The sequence below is a fragment of the Penicillium verrucosum genome (assembly GCF_028828655.1).
Source record: "Penicillium verrucosum strain IBT 35672 chromosome Unknown utg000001l_segment0_segment0, whole genome shotgun sequence".
Classification (NCBI taxonomy): Eukaryota; Fungi; Ascomycota; class Eurotiomycetes; order Eurotiales; family Aspergillaceae; genus Penicillium; species Penicillium verrucosum.
The window spans coordinates 3,273,888-3,288,374 of record NW_026643210.1 but is presented as its reverse complement, the minus strand read 5'-3'; the positions used below and the strand labels follow the sequence as shown (position 1 = coordinate 3,288,374).

At 47.4% G+C, this 14,487-nt stretch overlaps 4 protein-coding genes across 4 annotated transcripts; all 4 read left to right on the top strand.

Moving 5' to 3' along the window:
• Positions 1 to 5: 5 nt before the first annotated feature.
• N7516_001233 (kinetochore-associated Ndc80 complex subunit NDC80) lies at positions 6 to 2,263 on the top strand (the record flags this gene model as incomplete). Its single annotated transcript, XM_057213955.1, has 2 exons — positions 6 to 50; positions 107 to 2,263. 2 exons carry the CDS (start codon positions 6 to 8, stop codon positions 2,261 to 2,263), a joined length of 2,202 nt encoding a protein of 733 aa, XP_057075838.1.
• A 1,499-nt stretch (positions 2,264 to 3,762) lies between these two features.
• Positions 3,763 to 4,417, top strand: N7516_001232 (uncharacterized protein; the record flags this gene model as incomplete). The annotated part of the gene is made up of 2 exons (XM_057213954.1): positions 3,763 to 3,834; positions 3,908 to 4,417. The coding sequence occupies 2 exons, from the start codon at positions 3,763 to 3,765 to the stop codon at positions 4,415 to 4,417; spliced, it is 582 nt and encodes a 193-aa protein (XP_057075837.1).
• A 4,071-nt stretch (positions 4,418 to 8,488) lies between these two features.
• On the top strand, positions 8,489 to 9,895 carry N7516_001231 (uncharacterized protein; the record flags this gene model as incomplete). The annotated part of the gene is made up of 1 exon (XM_057213953.1): positions 8,489 to 9,895. One exon carries the CDS (start codon positions 8,489 to 8,491, stop codon positions 9,893 to 9,895), a length of 1,407 nt encoding a protein of 468 aa, XP_057075836.1.
• Positions 9,896 to 10,884: 989 nt separating this feature from the next.
• Positions 10,885 to 13,980, top strand: N7516_001230 (uncharacterized protein; the record flags this gene model as incomplete). The annotated part of the gene is made up of 1 exon (XM_057213952.1): positions 10,885 to 13,980. The coding sequence occupies one exon, from the start codon at positions 10,885 to 10,887 to the stop codon at positions 13,978 to 13,980; it is 3,096 nt and encodes a 1,031-aa protein (XP_057075835.1).
• Between the last annotated feature and the right edge of the window lie 507 nt (positions 13,981 to 14,487).

Below are 14,487 nucleotides of genomic sequence, written 5' to 3'. Positions count from 1 at the left end.
TCACCATGTCGCAAGATACTGGGCTTTTCAGTATTAAGCGCCCCCGAGAAGTATAGTTCCCCCATATCCAGCGCAAGACTTCGCGCTAATCTACATTGCGATCAAGACTCTCGGGAGTGTGCAGAATTTCTCCGCCATCCCCCAACCGCAGTCGGCACTGAAGCGCGCAAGCTCTATCGGATTCCAAAACCCCCCGTTCAGCTCTCAGAACCACCGAAATTCCTTGATGGGCTCCACTGGTCGCCCACAACAGCCCAACTTCACGCGCATGTCAATTGGTGGACCATATGGCGCTGATGCCGGCCTTTCATCTGTTCGCCGATCAGTGTCAAGTAACATGTTCAGTGGGGCCGGTGCCAGTCGACAGAGCTATGCGCCAGGGTCCCTTTCCTCCAACCCTGCGCCTCCTCAGAACCCACAGCGCAGAAGCAGTGTGTTTTCACGACCATCCACGGGAGGCGGGCCGATGGGACATCAATCTTTCTTCACCCAAGTTCCCACCGTGGCTGGTGTTCCCAGAGACCCGCGCCCTCTCAGAGACCGATCTTTCCAGGCACGAATTGGCCAGGAACTGTTGGAGTATTTGACTATTCATGGGTTCGAGTTGGAAATGAAACATTCCTTGGGGCAGAACACTCTTCGCTCGCCAACCCAGAAGGATTTCAACTTTATCTTCCAGTGGCTCTATCATCGAATCGATCCAGGATACAAGTTCCAAAAAGCAATGGACTCCGAAGTACCGCCAATCCTGAAACAGCTAAGATACCCGTATGAGAAAGGCATTACAAAATCACAAATCGCAGCCGTCGGTGGCCAGAACTGGTCGACCTTCCTTGGAATGTTACATTGGTTGATGCAATTAGCGCAGATGATGGATCGCTATCAGTCCGGCGAGTATGATGATGCCTGCGCTGAGGCGGGTGTCGATGTCAGCGGTGATCGCATTATTTTCCGCTTCCTCACTCAAGCCTACCACGATTGGCTGCAGGGTGGTGAAGACGAGGACGATGACACCGCGGAGAAACGGTTGGTTCCACACGTTGAAAGCATGTCGCGAGAATTCGCCGTTGGCAATGAGCGGTACGTGCAGGAAATGGACGCACTAGAGGCGGAGAACCGGGCTCTTCGCGACCAAATCGAAGAGGTGGAGAAGAGTGCTCCTGATATCGCCAAGTTGGATAAACACTTCCGCATTTTGGAGGACGACAAGAGGAAATTTGAGGATTATAACCAGAACGTCAAAGGCAAAATTGAAAAATACGAGACTCGCATAAAATTCCTTGACGCGGAGATCCAAAAAACCGATACCGATCTTCAGGCCACTGAATCTGAGCGTTCCGATCTACAAGCAAGTGTTGACCGCCAAGGCATCACTATCCAGGATATCGACCGCATGAACTCGGAGCGAGAACGCCTGCAGAAGAACCTCGAAGATACTGTGGCCCGTCTCGAAGAGGCGCATGCCCGTGTCATGGAGAAGGAAGCGGAAGCCAGCCAGAAACTGGAAGATTTGGAACAGATCGTGAAAGCTTACAATACTCTTGGCTACCAAACTAGCTTGATCCCCGCGGCTGCGGAGAATGCGAAGGGCCAAGATTATGAACTTAGTCTCAATATTAATGAGAGCAATTTCTCCGCGAGCCAGATTGGTGGCCCTCCCAACCGAATTTCTCCCGAGGGAGATCGCCTATTGGCGGAGCCTTTCACTGGCTACCACCCGGCGCATTTGCTCAGTTTGGATCTACGGGGCTCTGTCCGAAACAGCCTACAATCCCTCCGGAAAGAGATCAATGAACGACGGAAGCAAGGGATCGATGACGACCTTGACCGCCGCAATCTACTCGACAACATCAAAGAGGCAATGGATGAGAAACGAAGCGAGGTCGAGGCCCTGGAGCATCGACGCCGGGCAGCAGAGGAAGAATTTGAACGAACAAAGGAAATCACAACTACTCAGAAGCTGGCCTCTGATGCCCAAATTGAGAAGATGGAGAAGGAGTTGGCAAAGATGCGCGCTACGCTCAGTGACAGTGTACAATTGATGGAGCAGCGCGAGATGAACACCAATATCGAATACGAACAACTGACGCTTCGGGCAAATTCTCTCCGAGAGGAGTTGCATACTAACGTCGAAACAATGCTAAACGACGTGATTCGCTTCAAAGTACATGTTCAAAAGGGTCTTGAGGACTACGAGGGCTTTGTCGTCGATGAAGTGGAACAAGAGCTTGGAGGTGAAGAAGTTCTTCAAGAGGAGCTTTGAAGTTACTTTGTCATGATTTGATGATTTGGTGTTCAATTTAATAGTGTTGGTTTCATGTACAATACCCCGGGTCAGTTCAGGACGCGCAATGCACATATCATTTTACTGATATTTTAACGTAGTTTTTTTTTTTTTCTTCTTCTTCCTTTTTATACACGGCAGTGATATTAACCCTACATATTGAAGAGGGGAACGGTCAAGGCTGTATTATCTCTACCATACAGGTTGATTCTGCACCTATGGATATATATGCCTCGCAGTTAGGCCATGGCACTCTCTTTGTGCAGCCTGATAATAAGACCAGCACCACTATGAAGCCTACCTAGGTATAACTATATAGTTATCTATAACATTAAGACTGGCAACAACCCATCTCCAACCATGCTTAAGAATACTAGATGCAATTTAACTTTGTTCTTGACTAAAAGCCAGGTTCATATTCGATTGAAGTGAGTATGAAATCCCAATTGTTGTGCCAGGATTATAGTCAGTAGAGATTGTATTCTCATATAGGCAGGTGTGGCTAACTTCCCCAATCGCCTTCGCGTGGTATTGCAAGCTTTGACCAGCGCAGGACACCATTCCCATGTTGGTATTCTTCAGAAGTGGACAGCAAGCCATTGAAGCTTAAAAGATCCATTAAAATGTCAGAAATACATTGGTTATCGAAGAGTTTGGGCGATATGAACTCCACAATATAGTTTGTTATAAAGTGATCTATAAAAAGCTATATGAAGTATACAATTTGTTCTAGAGACAGCAAAATAGTTAAAACATCTACTGATATGTTCACATCACACCTATTTATAGTAAAATATATCTAGGGATGAAAGAAATTCCAGTTAGATTCTTCATTAACTAGTTATAGTATACAACATACTACAACATACAAGATGTTTCTAGTCATCCTTGGCGTGGCATGCCGCCCTCAAGGACTCCGCCAATCTCCATCTAAGCAGGACACACCTCCTTTGTCAATCACACAAGTGATCGACAGGAGCGATGTGCACAACAAGGTGGGGATTTATCATTCGCTTGTTTTATCTATCCCCCTTTTTGTCTGAAACAACTTGCTCCGCACAATATACAGCCATTCCGTCCACCATCTGTATCGTACATCCTGGCTCCACCATAATATATTATACCCGGGGTGATAGGGCTATTTTCCCATCTATGAAGATCTCTCCTGCTTAAAAATTTTTCGCCACGGGATGAGACCTGCTCCTGCAGATCCAACTCCTCTCACGGAACAAATGGTGTTTCGGCGGTCTTTTGGCGGTCTTTTAACGGCTCAATCCTTTCCTTTGACTCTCAACAATGAAACACCAGGGGTATATAACCAGCTAGAACTTCCTGCTCTCGAGGGTCTTTTTTTTGCTTACAAGTGCTGTGCACATTCATTCTTTTCAAACGCTTTAGGACTTTCTTGACATTACTTCCACAAGCATCCACTCATTTCCCATTTTCACTTTAAGCGCCCAACAACTCAACACTCCATCATGAAGGTCACTGCTGCCATTGGCGTTGCTGCCTTATTTATGGCCCCGTCTGCTGCGGCCTGGAAGCTGCCTGTGAGTACCCACACTATAAATTCTCGAATAGGAATAGATCTAAGGTTGTTCTTTGCTGACATTGTCTCCCCAGCACGCCAACAGGGCTGACGCCGCTCCTTCCGGCTCTCCTTCGAGTAGCTTCCCTGGCGGTTTCCCATCTGGAACCCCCTCTGTCACTCCATCTGGAACCCCCTCTGTCACTCCATCTGGAACCCCATCTGGTACTCCAACTGGATGGCCTACTGCGTCCCCAACTGGATTCTCTTTTGGCCCTCGGGCATTTGGTCACGGGTCTGGTATTAAGGGACCTGGCCACGGCGGACCCGGCTACGGAGGTCACGGTCATGGATTCCAGTCCATCAGCTCCTCCACCATCTCTCCTAGCAGCTCTCCCACCAGCTCTCCCATCGGCTCTTCTACCGCCGTGCCTTCTGGATTCCCCGCGTCTACCGGTGTTCCCCCTGGGTTCCCCGGTGGCTTCTCCGGTGGCCAGACCTCTAGCGGTTCCTTCACCATTTTGCCTGTCGCGACCGCGACTGCTGGCACAGTTAGTGAGCAGGGAGACTTCGCTCGTCGTCACGCACGCCAGATGTTGTTTTAGATTCTGCACTTTGCAGCTTCGCTCGCGCAACATGTGAGATAGATCATTACTGTGTTTGTTCTTGGCTGCTGGATCAGCTATAGAGAAGAGATTGTTGCTATATTGGAAGATTTTCCCGGGTGTCATGTAGAGTACGGAGTAGTAAATCTGTCAATCTGTGAAAACATAGCATTACTGTAATAGCCTTGGAAATCTACAAGATATAGTATCATTCGCTCATCACACCTGGCAGATTTTGTTACTGTTGGGAGATTTGCTCTCTTTTTTACATCTGAAATTACAGTAGGGATTTCGTGACGCCGATCGAAACATTGAAAGCGCTATATGATCCAGTTGTGGTGGCATGCCCGAGAATTATAGTATATCAGGCTATGGCCAGCCGATCTTCAGTTTTGCACGATAATTAATTAAATTTATACGAACCTACTTTAGGCAATGTTCAAAGTTGCACATGTACGGAGTACTTAAGACTGCATAAGCCAGCCCCCACCGGAGACCCCTTATGATCCCGCCGGTCTTTTTATACCTTTCCATAGCAAACTCTAGTTTCACCTAAGACATAGCAAGCTCTAGTTTCACCTAAGATGTCTTGCGATTCGCTCGCGCAGACAAATATCAACTAGCTTTTTTCTAGCTGCAGCGTCACACGGGACGAATGTGACCAAACCGCCGTCGAGATTGCTGGTGACGGTGTGAACCCAGTTCAACTTCAAGGGCATTTAGTTGCGCCGTACAACATACATAGGCATTAGGGAGCTCCTAGTACAATTTTGTGTTTCTGGCTCCCACTCTTGGGCACAAAAACTTCGAAGCTTGCTTGACAGATCTATGGAGACAGTTATGGATTGTGTCCGCTCGTATTAATATATAGTTTTTATTCAGATCGTCGCCTTCCCTTGCTATCTATGTTACGGACAACGCTCCTATGACAACACTTCATTATGCCTCGTGGCATGAACAAATAGTGCCGGATTGTACGAGGTATTTCCGTTGTATGCCGTGGGGCTATAAATAATCTTTTAATCTTTCTATACTCTTCACTAATCCACGGATGAACCGAATAGGACGTGTATCTCCGGTTACTCTTTAGTAGACCTATAGAATAAACCTACCATGCTTTTATAGCAACTGTCACTGCTGCGATGGATATCCAGAAAAAGAAAGTCTTGATGGAAAACCCTGACTTAATGACAATATCGGGGGAGAGGAATTTGGAAAAGCAAATCTGCTCCTTCCTTATTTCACTAGATGTCACCTACAACATAGGCACCTTCCTGGTCTGACCTCTCTTTCCCTTATTTCCTCCCCCTCTACGGGCGACTATAGGGATCACCATCACATAACTCTCTCATTGGTTTATATTGCCAACAGTAATTAGGCCCACTGATGTTGTAGTTATTAATTGAAGCCTACCGATTCTTAAAGATGTCTGAATACCTGGATTATAAAGTTAATGAAACTAATGTCTCCTAAAATGGGTATACGGACTTCTAAAGTAAATTAAATCTGAATTGAATTTGAATTGAATCTGAAGAAAATTGGCAGATCTCTTGGCCGCTAGTTTAGGGGTAGGTGAACCTTTATAGGGTAGACTGTTGCAGGTAATAACCAATGACAGAGTTATGTGCCGGTGGCATATTTAGTCGCCCATATGAGTGCTTCAAGACGCTTCCTAACGATACAGTCGAAGCCATCGGGAAGAAACAACCGACGTGGTGAAAATATATACGTTTTACAAACGTCCCACCAGCTATTACCCACAAGTTCCAGATGTTTAATCGCAGCACTCGATATATGATCATCAAGCCACGGGCATATGCAGAATGGTGGCTCACGAACTAGAGGGGCGATGTGAAGCTTGTAATTATCGTGTCCGTCAGTTGAAATATCCCCAACATCAAGTTTGAGACTTGTTGCTTTGGACTCGGCCGTCAACTCCTTTCGACTACAGCGGCCCCGCTACGTCCCAACTACTATACGGCAGTCCATTACGACATTCCGTCTACCACCACCCGGCCCACAGATTCTTGAATTGCAACCTAAGTCTATCACTTAAATAAAATATCAGGAAACGAGTGTACAGTACAAAAAGGCAGAAGAATAAGCGCTAAAAAGAGACATCGTTGCAACTACGTTGGTAGACTTTTATGGCCCTTGGGAACATTGCGACTATACACATTTCTTGGCTGCTTGTACGGCGGTATAACCTGGCAAGGTCTTCGAGCATTTACCCCATTAATCAACTAGTAAACTACTAGATGAAGAAGAAGTGTACTACTACGTATAAATGCAAGGCTAACTACTCATATCTGCTATACCTACCCCTATCTATGGATACTAGAGACTAAGAATGATGATGTACAAGTAATATTAACCCCGTGGGGTATATATAAAGTAAAATAATGTATGGCAAACAAATAACCTGTACTATATAAACCTTCATGATCTTTATTCTCCTTCTCCTTCTTCTCCTTCTTCCTTCAACTATCTTCCTCTTTCGCGTCTGTTATCTTTAAAAACTTATATATAGCACTTTGACTACCACTCCACGGCCTTCTACAAGCCCTCGGCTGGTATGTTTCCCCTATCAATTTACTTCCTTTACTTCCCAGCTTCCTCCCTTTCAACTTCCTCTCACTTTGTTTTTCACCTTCCTCTCACTTGATCACCTCGTTTGACATCCGTCAAGGCTCGACATCTGTCCTCAATCCAGAATATGTTTCATTTGCGGATTGGTTAGTCAGATCATTAGGGACGGAGTTCCGCGGAACGAGATCTTGATACTCTCATTCTACGATAAAGAACGCCGTGCTCTATCTTCTTTGTTACATGACAATTTGCACCCGAGAGCAATCGAGGTCAAAAGCCTCGGTGCCTCCCAAAGGAGTGGAAGTGCCTTTGCCATCCTTTTTAACAACTCAACCAGGGGGTCAAACGGGCATAGGATTTGTGAGAGACTGAAATCGACAGTATGTTGCGCTTAGCCGAGCTCAAGATGGTCTCGTGATTGTGGGGCACGAGAATATGGCTGAAGAACCCGGGGATACGGCGGGCCGATTGATTCGGCGGGTGGGCAATCGGACAAAAGTGGTCGGGAAACCTACGATCTCGGAGAATGACTAGGAGCATCTTCATTGATTAAATTGGAAAGAAAAAAAAGAGGAAAACAGAAAAAAACAGAAAAAAACAGAAAAAAACAAAAGGGGTTTGTCTATACCTAGGTATGACTTTCAGATTAATAACAAAGTCAGACTTTATCCAACAGAGGGGCTTTCTCTACCTAGGTAGTAAATATACGAAACGTAAGCACCGTATATTAAGGCATCTTGCTAGAAACTTGAGATAAAAACCTGCAGGTCCAGTATAATATAATTTAGATTAGTTAGTAAAGGACCCTAGTTATAAACAAGCTTTTTCGTTAGTGGATCTTAGGAATCGGCCAAGACTTCCTTACCACCTATAACTATTAACTAGTTAACTAGTATAGCGATAGTAGAAGCCATAGCGAAGGTATAGGATCTCCAACATAGTTAGATGGCCTTATATCTATATAGTTAATAATTAGTTAAGTAATTAGGATATACCCTATAAAGATTCACCCACTCCTAAACTAGCGGCCAAGAGATCTGCCAATTGTATTGAACATGTATAGCTATGATTTTGAATTCTTCCTTCTTCAACTCCCTCTCTACAATTCAGATTCAATTCAGATTCAGTTCAGATTCAGTTCAGATTCAGTTCAGATTCAGTTCAGATTCAGTTCAGACTCAGTTCAGACTCAGTTCAGACTCAGTTCAGACTCAGTTCAGATTCGGTTCAGACTCAGTTCAGATTCAGTTTACTTTAGAAGTCCCTAACTATGCCCATAATAACTACAACATTAGTTGTTGTAAAGTGAGAGTGGATCTAAATTACTGCTGGCTGATGGCAAGTTGTCGCCCGTCGCCCGTACAGGAACTCAGGCTCAATCAAGGTTTGGGGAGAAAATCGGTGGGTCAGACCGCCTTTGGCACTCTGCATCGACTCATCTCATGTCAACTCCTTTCACCTCTTCAAAACAGATTTTCTATCATGGCCGTCCGCTCATCCTCTCAGGTTCAACACATCCAGGAAAGTTCCCCATGGGTCGACATCTACACAGACTCCCCAACAAGCCCTCTTCGTGTGCGATCAGTAACCCAACATATCAGTCTAGTCACGCCGCATGCTCACCCGGAGCTCAAAAGATGGCAAGACCCAGGTGGCTGGGGCGCTAGACACATGAATGACAATGCCCCTTTCACGTTGTGGGATGAAACAAACCGCCGATATCGTGCACCGATGAGAAACGAATTCGAGTGGATTCATCAGAAGTTCGGTAATGGAAAGTTCTTAAAGTCTGGTTGGTTCATCTGTATTGAGACCGACAACCCACCAAAGCCGGTTCCCCTTACACTAGGGTGTATGCCAGTGATTTTTGTTAGAACTGGCGAAACTTTTTTTGAGCCGCTCCCCGAGGCGCCTTATCCCAACCCACGACTGCCGGACCCTTGCCCTTACCTACGCTGGCCGCTAATGGAATTTCCCACAGATGCGGACAGCGTCGCCTTTCTCGAAGCACTCGAACCGCTTGCCAATGTACGTGCGGTTGTGCATCTGCCTTCGTGGACTGTTGTGGAGCTCGAATGTGGAGATGGACGTGTTTACGAACCCCACTCACTCCCGGGAGTCATCGCTGGACGTACAGCGCTCTATCATCATTCACAACCCCGTTTCTACGAGACCACAAGAAATCTTACCCGGGCCCAACACCTTGATCCGAGTCAACATGTAACCACCTTCGGGCCGTTACCTCAGGACCGTTACAATTACCTTCAAGAGTCATTTCTTTCTCCTGGCTGCCGAGTAGAGTCTGGCTATGGCTTGCCAGGCTCCCGTTATGAGTCAACGACTAGCGCCTCGTCTGCCGGAGTAAAACTCCGCAATTTACGGGGAGAAGAGGCCCTAACTGTCGCAAACCACGCCTTCCTCTGTTCTGACGAAGTTTATCATCCATATGTTAACCACCAAAAGATCGGAGATGTGATCGACACACGACCTGAGCTAGACATTTCTCTCGTCAAAATGACCCCTGCCGTGTCTGCGAAGTTCAGAAACACTTGTTATTTTCAAGCAGAACCACCGCGGGCATTGTTGGCAGGCGCATATATCAAGCAAGGGTCGTGGGCTGAAGTGGACGGTATGAGCTCAGGCTTGCTAAACTTGTGTGCATTCGCGAGACGGGATGAGAAGCCCGTGCGCCCGCCTGGACACCCCAAAATTCCTTTTCAACAGTGGCAGTCATTTACCCTGCGGGCAATTTGGGGAGTTGTGGATGGACCTATTACTGACGGTGTCTGTGGAGCACCGATTGTTAACTGCGATGATGGCGCAGTCACCGGGTTCTTCCATCCCTATGATGGGGGAGAAATTGTCTTAGTGCTAACATTGATGATCTGATAGCTGAGGGATGGCAAATTGGCTAAATGGTTAACTTACATCATGGTCTATGGGAACCCAAGGTATGATCGTTATTGGGTGTCGACCCCATCCCAGGGTCGGCTGCTTGCGTTATATATCTTATCGATAGCTCGTTAGCGAAAACAATGCAATTATTATTAGATTCGAACACGGCATATCCCCGCAGCTCGTATTAGATCTTCTCAAATATCTAAAACCTATATCAACCATAGAAGTGAAGTGGATATCTCTCGACCAGTAATAATGTGGGTAGATACTGATAGTCATAAATATTAGGGCGTTCGTCACAGTCCTGAGGTCGCCGTAGAACCCTCCTAGAACTCTCTGTACTTAAGCATCATATATCGTCCACGGGTGACTCAGAGCTCAATAAACAGACAATGCACTAACTATATATATATCGTTAAATCCAAATAGGAGAGAATCCCCTGACAATATAGACATGTCTGCGTTGGAAGTATAAGGAACTCCGCATTCTGTGGCCTCCGATTGGCTGGTAGCTCGGCGCTGACTCAGCGGTTCCTGATCTCCAAAATTCTCGAAACAACATTCACCTCATTTCCCTCATCTTTATTCATCCGCCCCTGTTGGTACGGGGTTCAATTGAATCTCCTGAATACCCTGCGATGTACCTGTGAAATCGACATGTATCACGCCAAGCCCGTACCCACCGAGATCGCGAAACCTATACATCCGCCTTCAAGCCTCGTTGCGGTACCATGAGCAGGTGCTTGCGCCCCGGCCGCATCCTGCCATTCGGTCGCAGGCCAGCTGCTTCACGCCTCCCTTTCGTGCCATATCGATCCGTGTCTCCTTTCTCCCGGCCGACTTGGACTCAATTTACCCGGAAGACGCGCAATGACCAAAGAGATATTAATTTCCCAGATGAAGTTCTTTTTCTACGCCGATACAATTTAATTAAACACCCTCGCCTCAGGCATGACCAGAAGAGACATATTGAGGAATGGATGCCCGTGCTGAGGGATTGTATTCCACCAAAAATTGCCAAACCACCAGACGTCGCCCAAACTGCAGGCCAACCCAGGCGGCTTCGACCACTCCGCGAATCTGAACGTGAGCTTGACCGAACCCATGCTCTACTGGGGTGTCTATGGGATGGGAGGATTCATTTTGAATTTCACCTCCTTGCGCATCTCGGATTTGCGCACCATGAGTGGTCTAATGTACAGGCTCTTTTGAACAGCATGATAGACACCTATGAATTGCTAGCTCCTCATATGCCTCCTACGCACCCTTCGCCTGGGCTTGATTGGAACAGACCATTTCGTGTACGCCGCAGAGACGAGTCAACATCTGACTTGGTGTCTCCCATCACCGAAGTGGTCTCTCTCAGCAAGCTCACGGGAGGCACAAAATCAACATCCCCTTGGAAATGGTCTCGTCTAGAACCTCTTTCATCAGATAACATTTCTCTTGATACTCTGACGGTGGAACCTGCACCGAGATTCTTTGGAGAGAGAATTTTGGCTGAAGTACTCGCAAACCTTGGCTCTCTGATATTGTATGCTGCACGCAGTCGGTCAGATGATTCGAAGAATGCCATGTCCTGTGTATTCCGAACTCTTGCCCGTTTACACCATGCTGGCATGATCTCTGACAGAGTTTATCAATATCCGAAACCAGATGCCAGCCAGATTGTGTTCCGCCCGCCAGCACTCCATTTGTTGTCCAGTTCCATAATGAGCGTTCTGTCCGACGCGGCGTGGCATGAACATGAAACAGCAGTGGCCGCTGCGGCCGCCGATGCAGGAGAGCCATCACCTTTCATTCCTTATACGCCGGGAATCCGAGAGCTGGGCCCCGAAATATGGCTTGAGCTCATTCTATGGTGTTGTGTGGAGCATGGGTTTTGCAGAACGGGCACACTACTGGTACATCAAATGGCCCGGCTTAGCGAATGGAAGGCCGAGAGTTGGGCGCCTCTAATAAATGACCTTGATGCAGTACAGCAAACTAATGTCAGTATCGAGCAATCATGGCGTCGGCCAGGGAAAAACGAGAAACCTCCGACACTCAAGGGTCAGGACAAAGCACCATTCAATGGACTTGGATTCCGAACTATCAGCTCTGAAGTGGTTGCATCGCTTCGGAGTGGCTTGGCGAACAAAGCCTATGTTGGCATGGGAGATCGTGGATATCTTCCTGAGGACCTTGCCAATTTATCAGCTCCCCTGACCAAACTTATTGATCCTCCCGTGCCCAGCCGTGAGGAGCTTCGACCAACAAACAGGTTCACCAATTGGCACATTGTACGGATATTGGCATCGGGCTGTTTAAAACCATCAGAGGATCCTGTTTCCTTCGAGCATCTTCTAAGGTCTCAGAACAATGTTGTTCCTCCATGGGAAGGGGATGAGTTGAATCTAGCACAAGCGTTGGATGGAAAAACGCGGGCGCAATTCTATGATGAATCGGCCGCCATGACTGGCCTGATCGAATTCAATCTCAATTATTATGCTCGGGACAAGCAAAGCGGACGCCTTTTCCACGAGTATGCTTGGCTCCAAAATATTTCCGATGCAAGCAAGGCACAGCACATCCAAAACTTTTTTGAGCGGATGAGCCAAGCTAGCGATGAAGAAGCCTCTTTTTTGTTTGATTTCAAGTCTTTTGAACCTCAAGATATCTCTCAGTCGTCTATCCCGCAGTTGTCTTGCGCCACTTTTGCCAATCTCCTTGACGTGGCGACTACAACCCGCGCATTTGATTTTGGCCAACAACTACTCCTGGACAATGACATCGATGGCCCTGCCATCCCTCAAAGCGCGTATAGAAACCAGGCCCTAGCGCCATCTATTCTTCGATTTGCGGCTGCCACCGCTAATGTCGAGCTCGGCGAGCGTGTCATTGGGTCGCTCGCGATTCCTCTTTCTGTGAACACCATTAAATCGTTGATCAACTTCAGTGTCGCACGAAAAGATTGGAAGCGCGTGGTGCTGATGCTCAACTTCCTGACCGAGCACCGAGCCAAATCTTGGGGTTACATCAATATCGGTGTGCTGGCAAGCGCAGTAATTCGGCTCGATGCCACCGTTAAACATAAGGCATCTGCTGGCACCCTGACTGAGGCAGATACAGAGGACTTGAATCAGGCCACGGACATCTTGCTCCGTCTTTTTCGCGGCGAGTGGCAGGCTAATTACACTCGTGAGAAGGTCAGGAACTTCCAGCTTCGAACACTTTCTCGTATGCACCGTGTGCTCTCCCTCATCCCAGGTCCTCTGCCGGAGATCCTCAAACAAGTGGAGGCACCCAGGGAAATCACCGGACACCACAAGGCCACTTTGATCCCCCCAACCACCTTTCACGAGATATTCGCTGCCGTTGTGGAAACGCAGGGCGCTATCGCCGGCAAGCAGCTCTGGGATAAAGTCTGTGTTGACTGGGTATCTCCCAAGCGCCAGCTCCAGTCTCCAGGCGGTGTTGCCCGGCTGCTATTCAGCGACGAACGGGCCAATTCCCACGGTTCCCCAGGATGGGACGCAGATTACGTCAACCATGTCCGAAGCAAAGCCACGATAGCAGATCTCAACACCGTCCGCATCCTCGCCCGAAGTGCCGTCCGAGAGTATGCAGCATGCGTGAACGAAGCAACGGACGAACAACCCCGCAGTCCTACTATACCCCGAGCAAAAACCACCGATCCTCACAACACCTCTTCCTCCTCCCCCTTCATCTACGATCCCACCATTCCATATACACCCTCCATCTCCCGCAAGGAATACCCCTACCAATTAAAGTCCGGCAAGATGCCACAAACAGAGCTCGAGTCCATTCTAGACTTCTGTCTCGAGACTTTCCTCAAATTCGGTCTCCCTGAAGACCAGGTCGACATCGAGATCCCTGGCCACATGCGCCGCATGCAACTCCGAAAGGTCTTTTCTTCGCCCACACGCAGACCTGTTAGGATGCGGATCAAGTACAACAGATCCGATCCTTTCATGAGATCTCACTGGCCGAAGGAATTGGCGGAGTCTCTGCCGAAGCCCGAGCCGGCACCGGAGCCAGAGCCGAAGTGGCCTTATGATAATCACAAGATCTAGGATGTGGGAGAGACTTCTTTTCTCATTGATCCTGTCTTGTATGTATTTTTATTTTCAAAGTAAAAAATATTCTCGAATGTATATACTATTTTTTTCCCCTCACTCCATGGCAATTAGAAATAGGCTGTGTAATTGAGGTAAGACGGTTCTTCCGATTAGATATTCCTTCTACAATGTACTGGTTGCACCGAAAGGGAAGAAGTTGTTGAGAACAAGATGTGAATATCATAGTCTTACAGTTCAACGCCGATAAACACCCAGCACCAACTAGATATCAATCCCAAACGCTCAAAATGCCCGTTGTGAGTCCAGCTCTGGACCTAGACACAGCCTGGATCCTCGAGATGCTTTCAATGCAAATATCAATCATAGATCTGAAGAAATACCATGCCTTTTGTTGTTTGTTGTTTCTGGATATCATCTGGATATCGCTTTCGAGGCACTATTATAAACATATTTGCGATGCAAAGAGATATTGATGGTAGATCAAAGGGAAAGGAGTTCGTA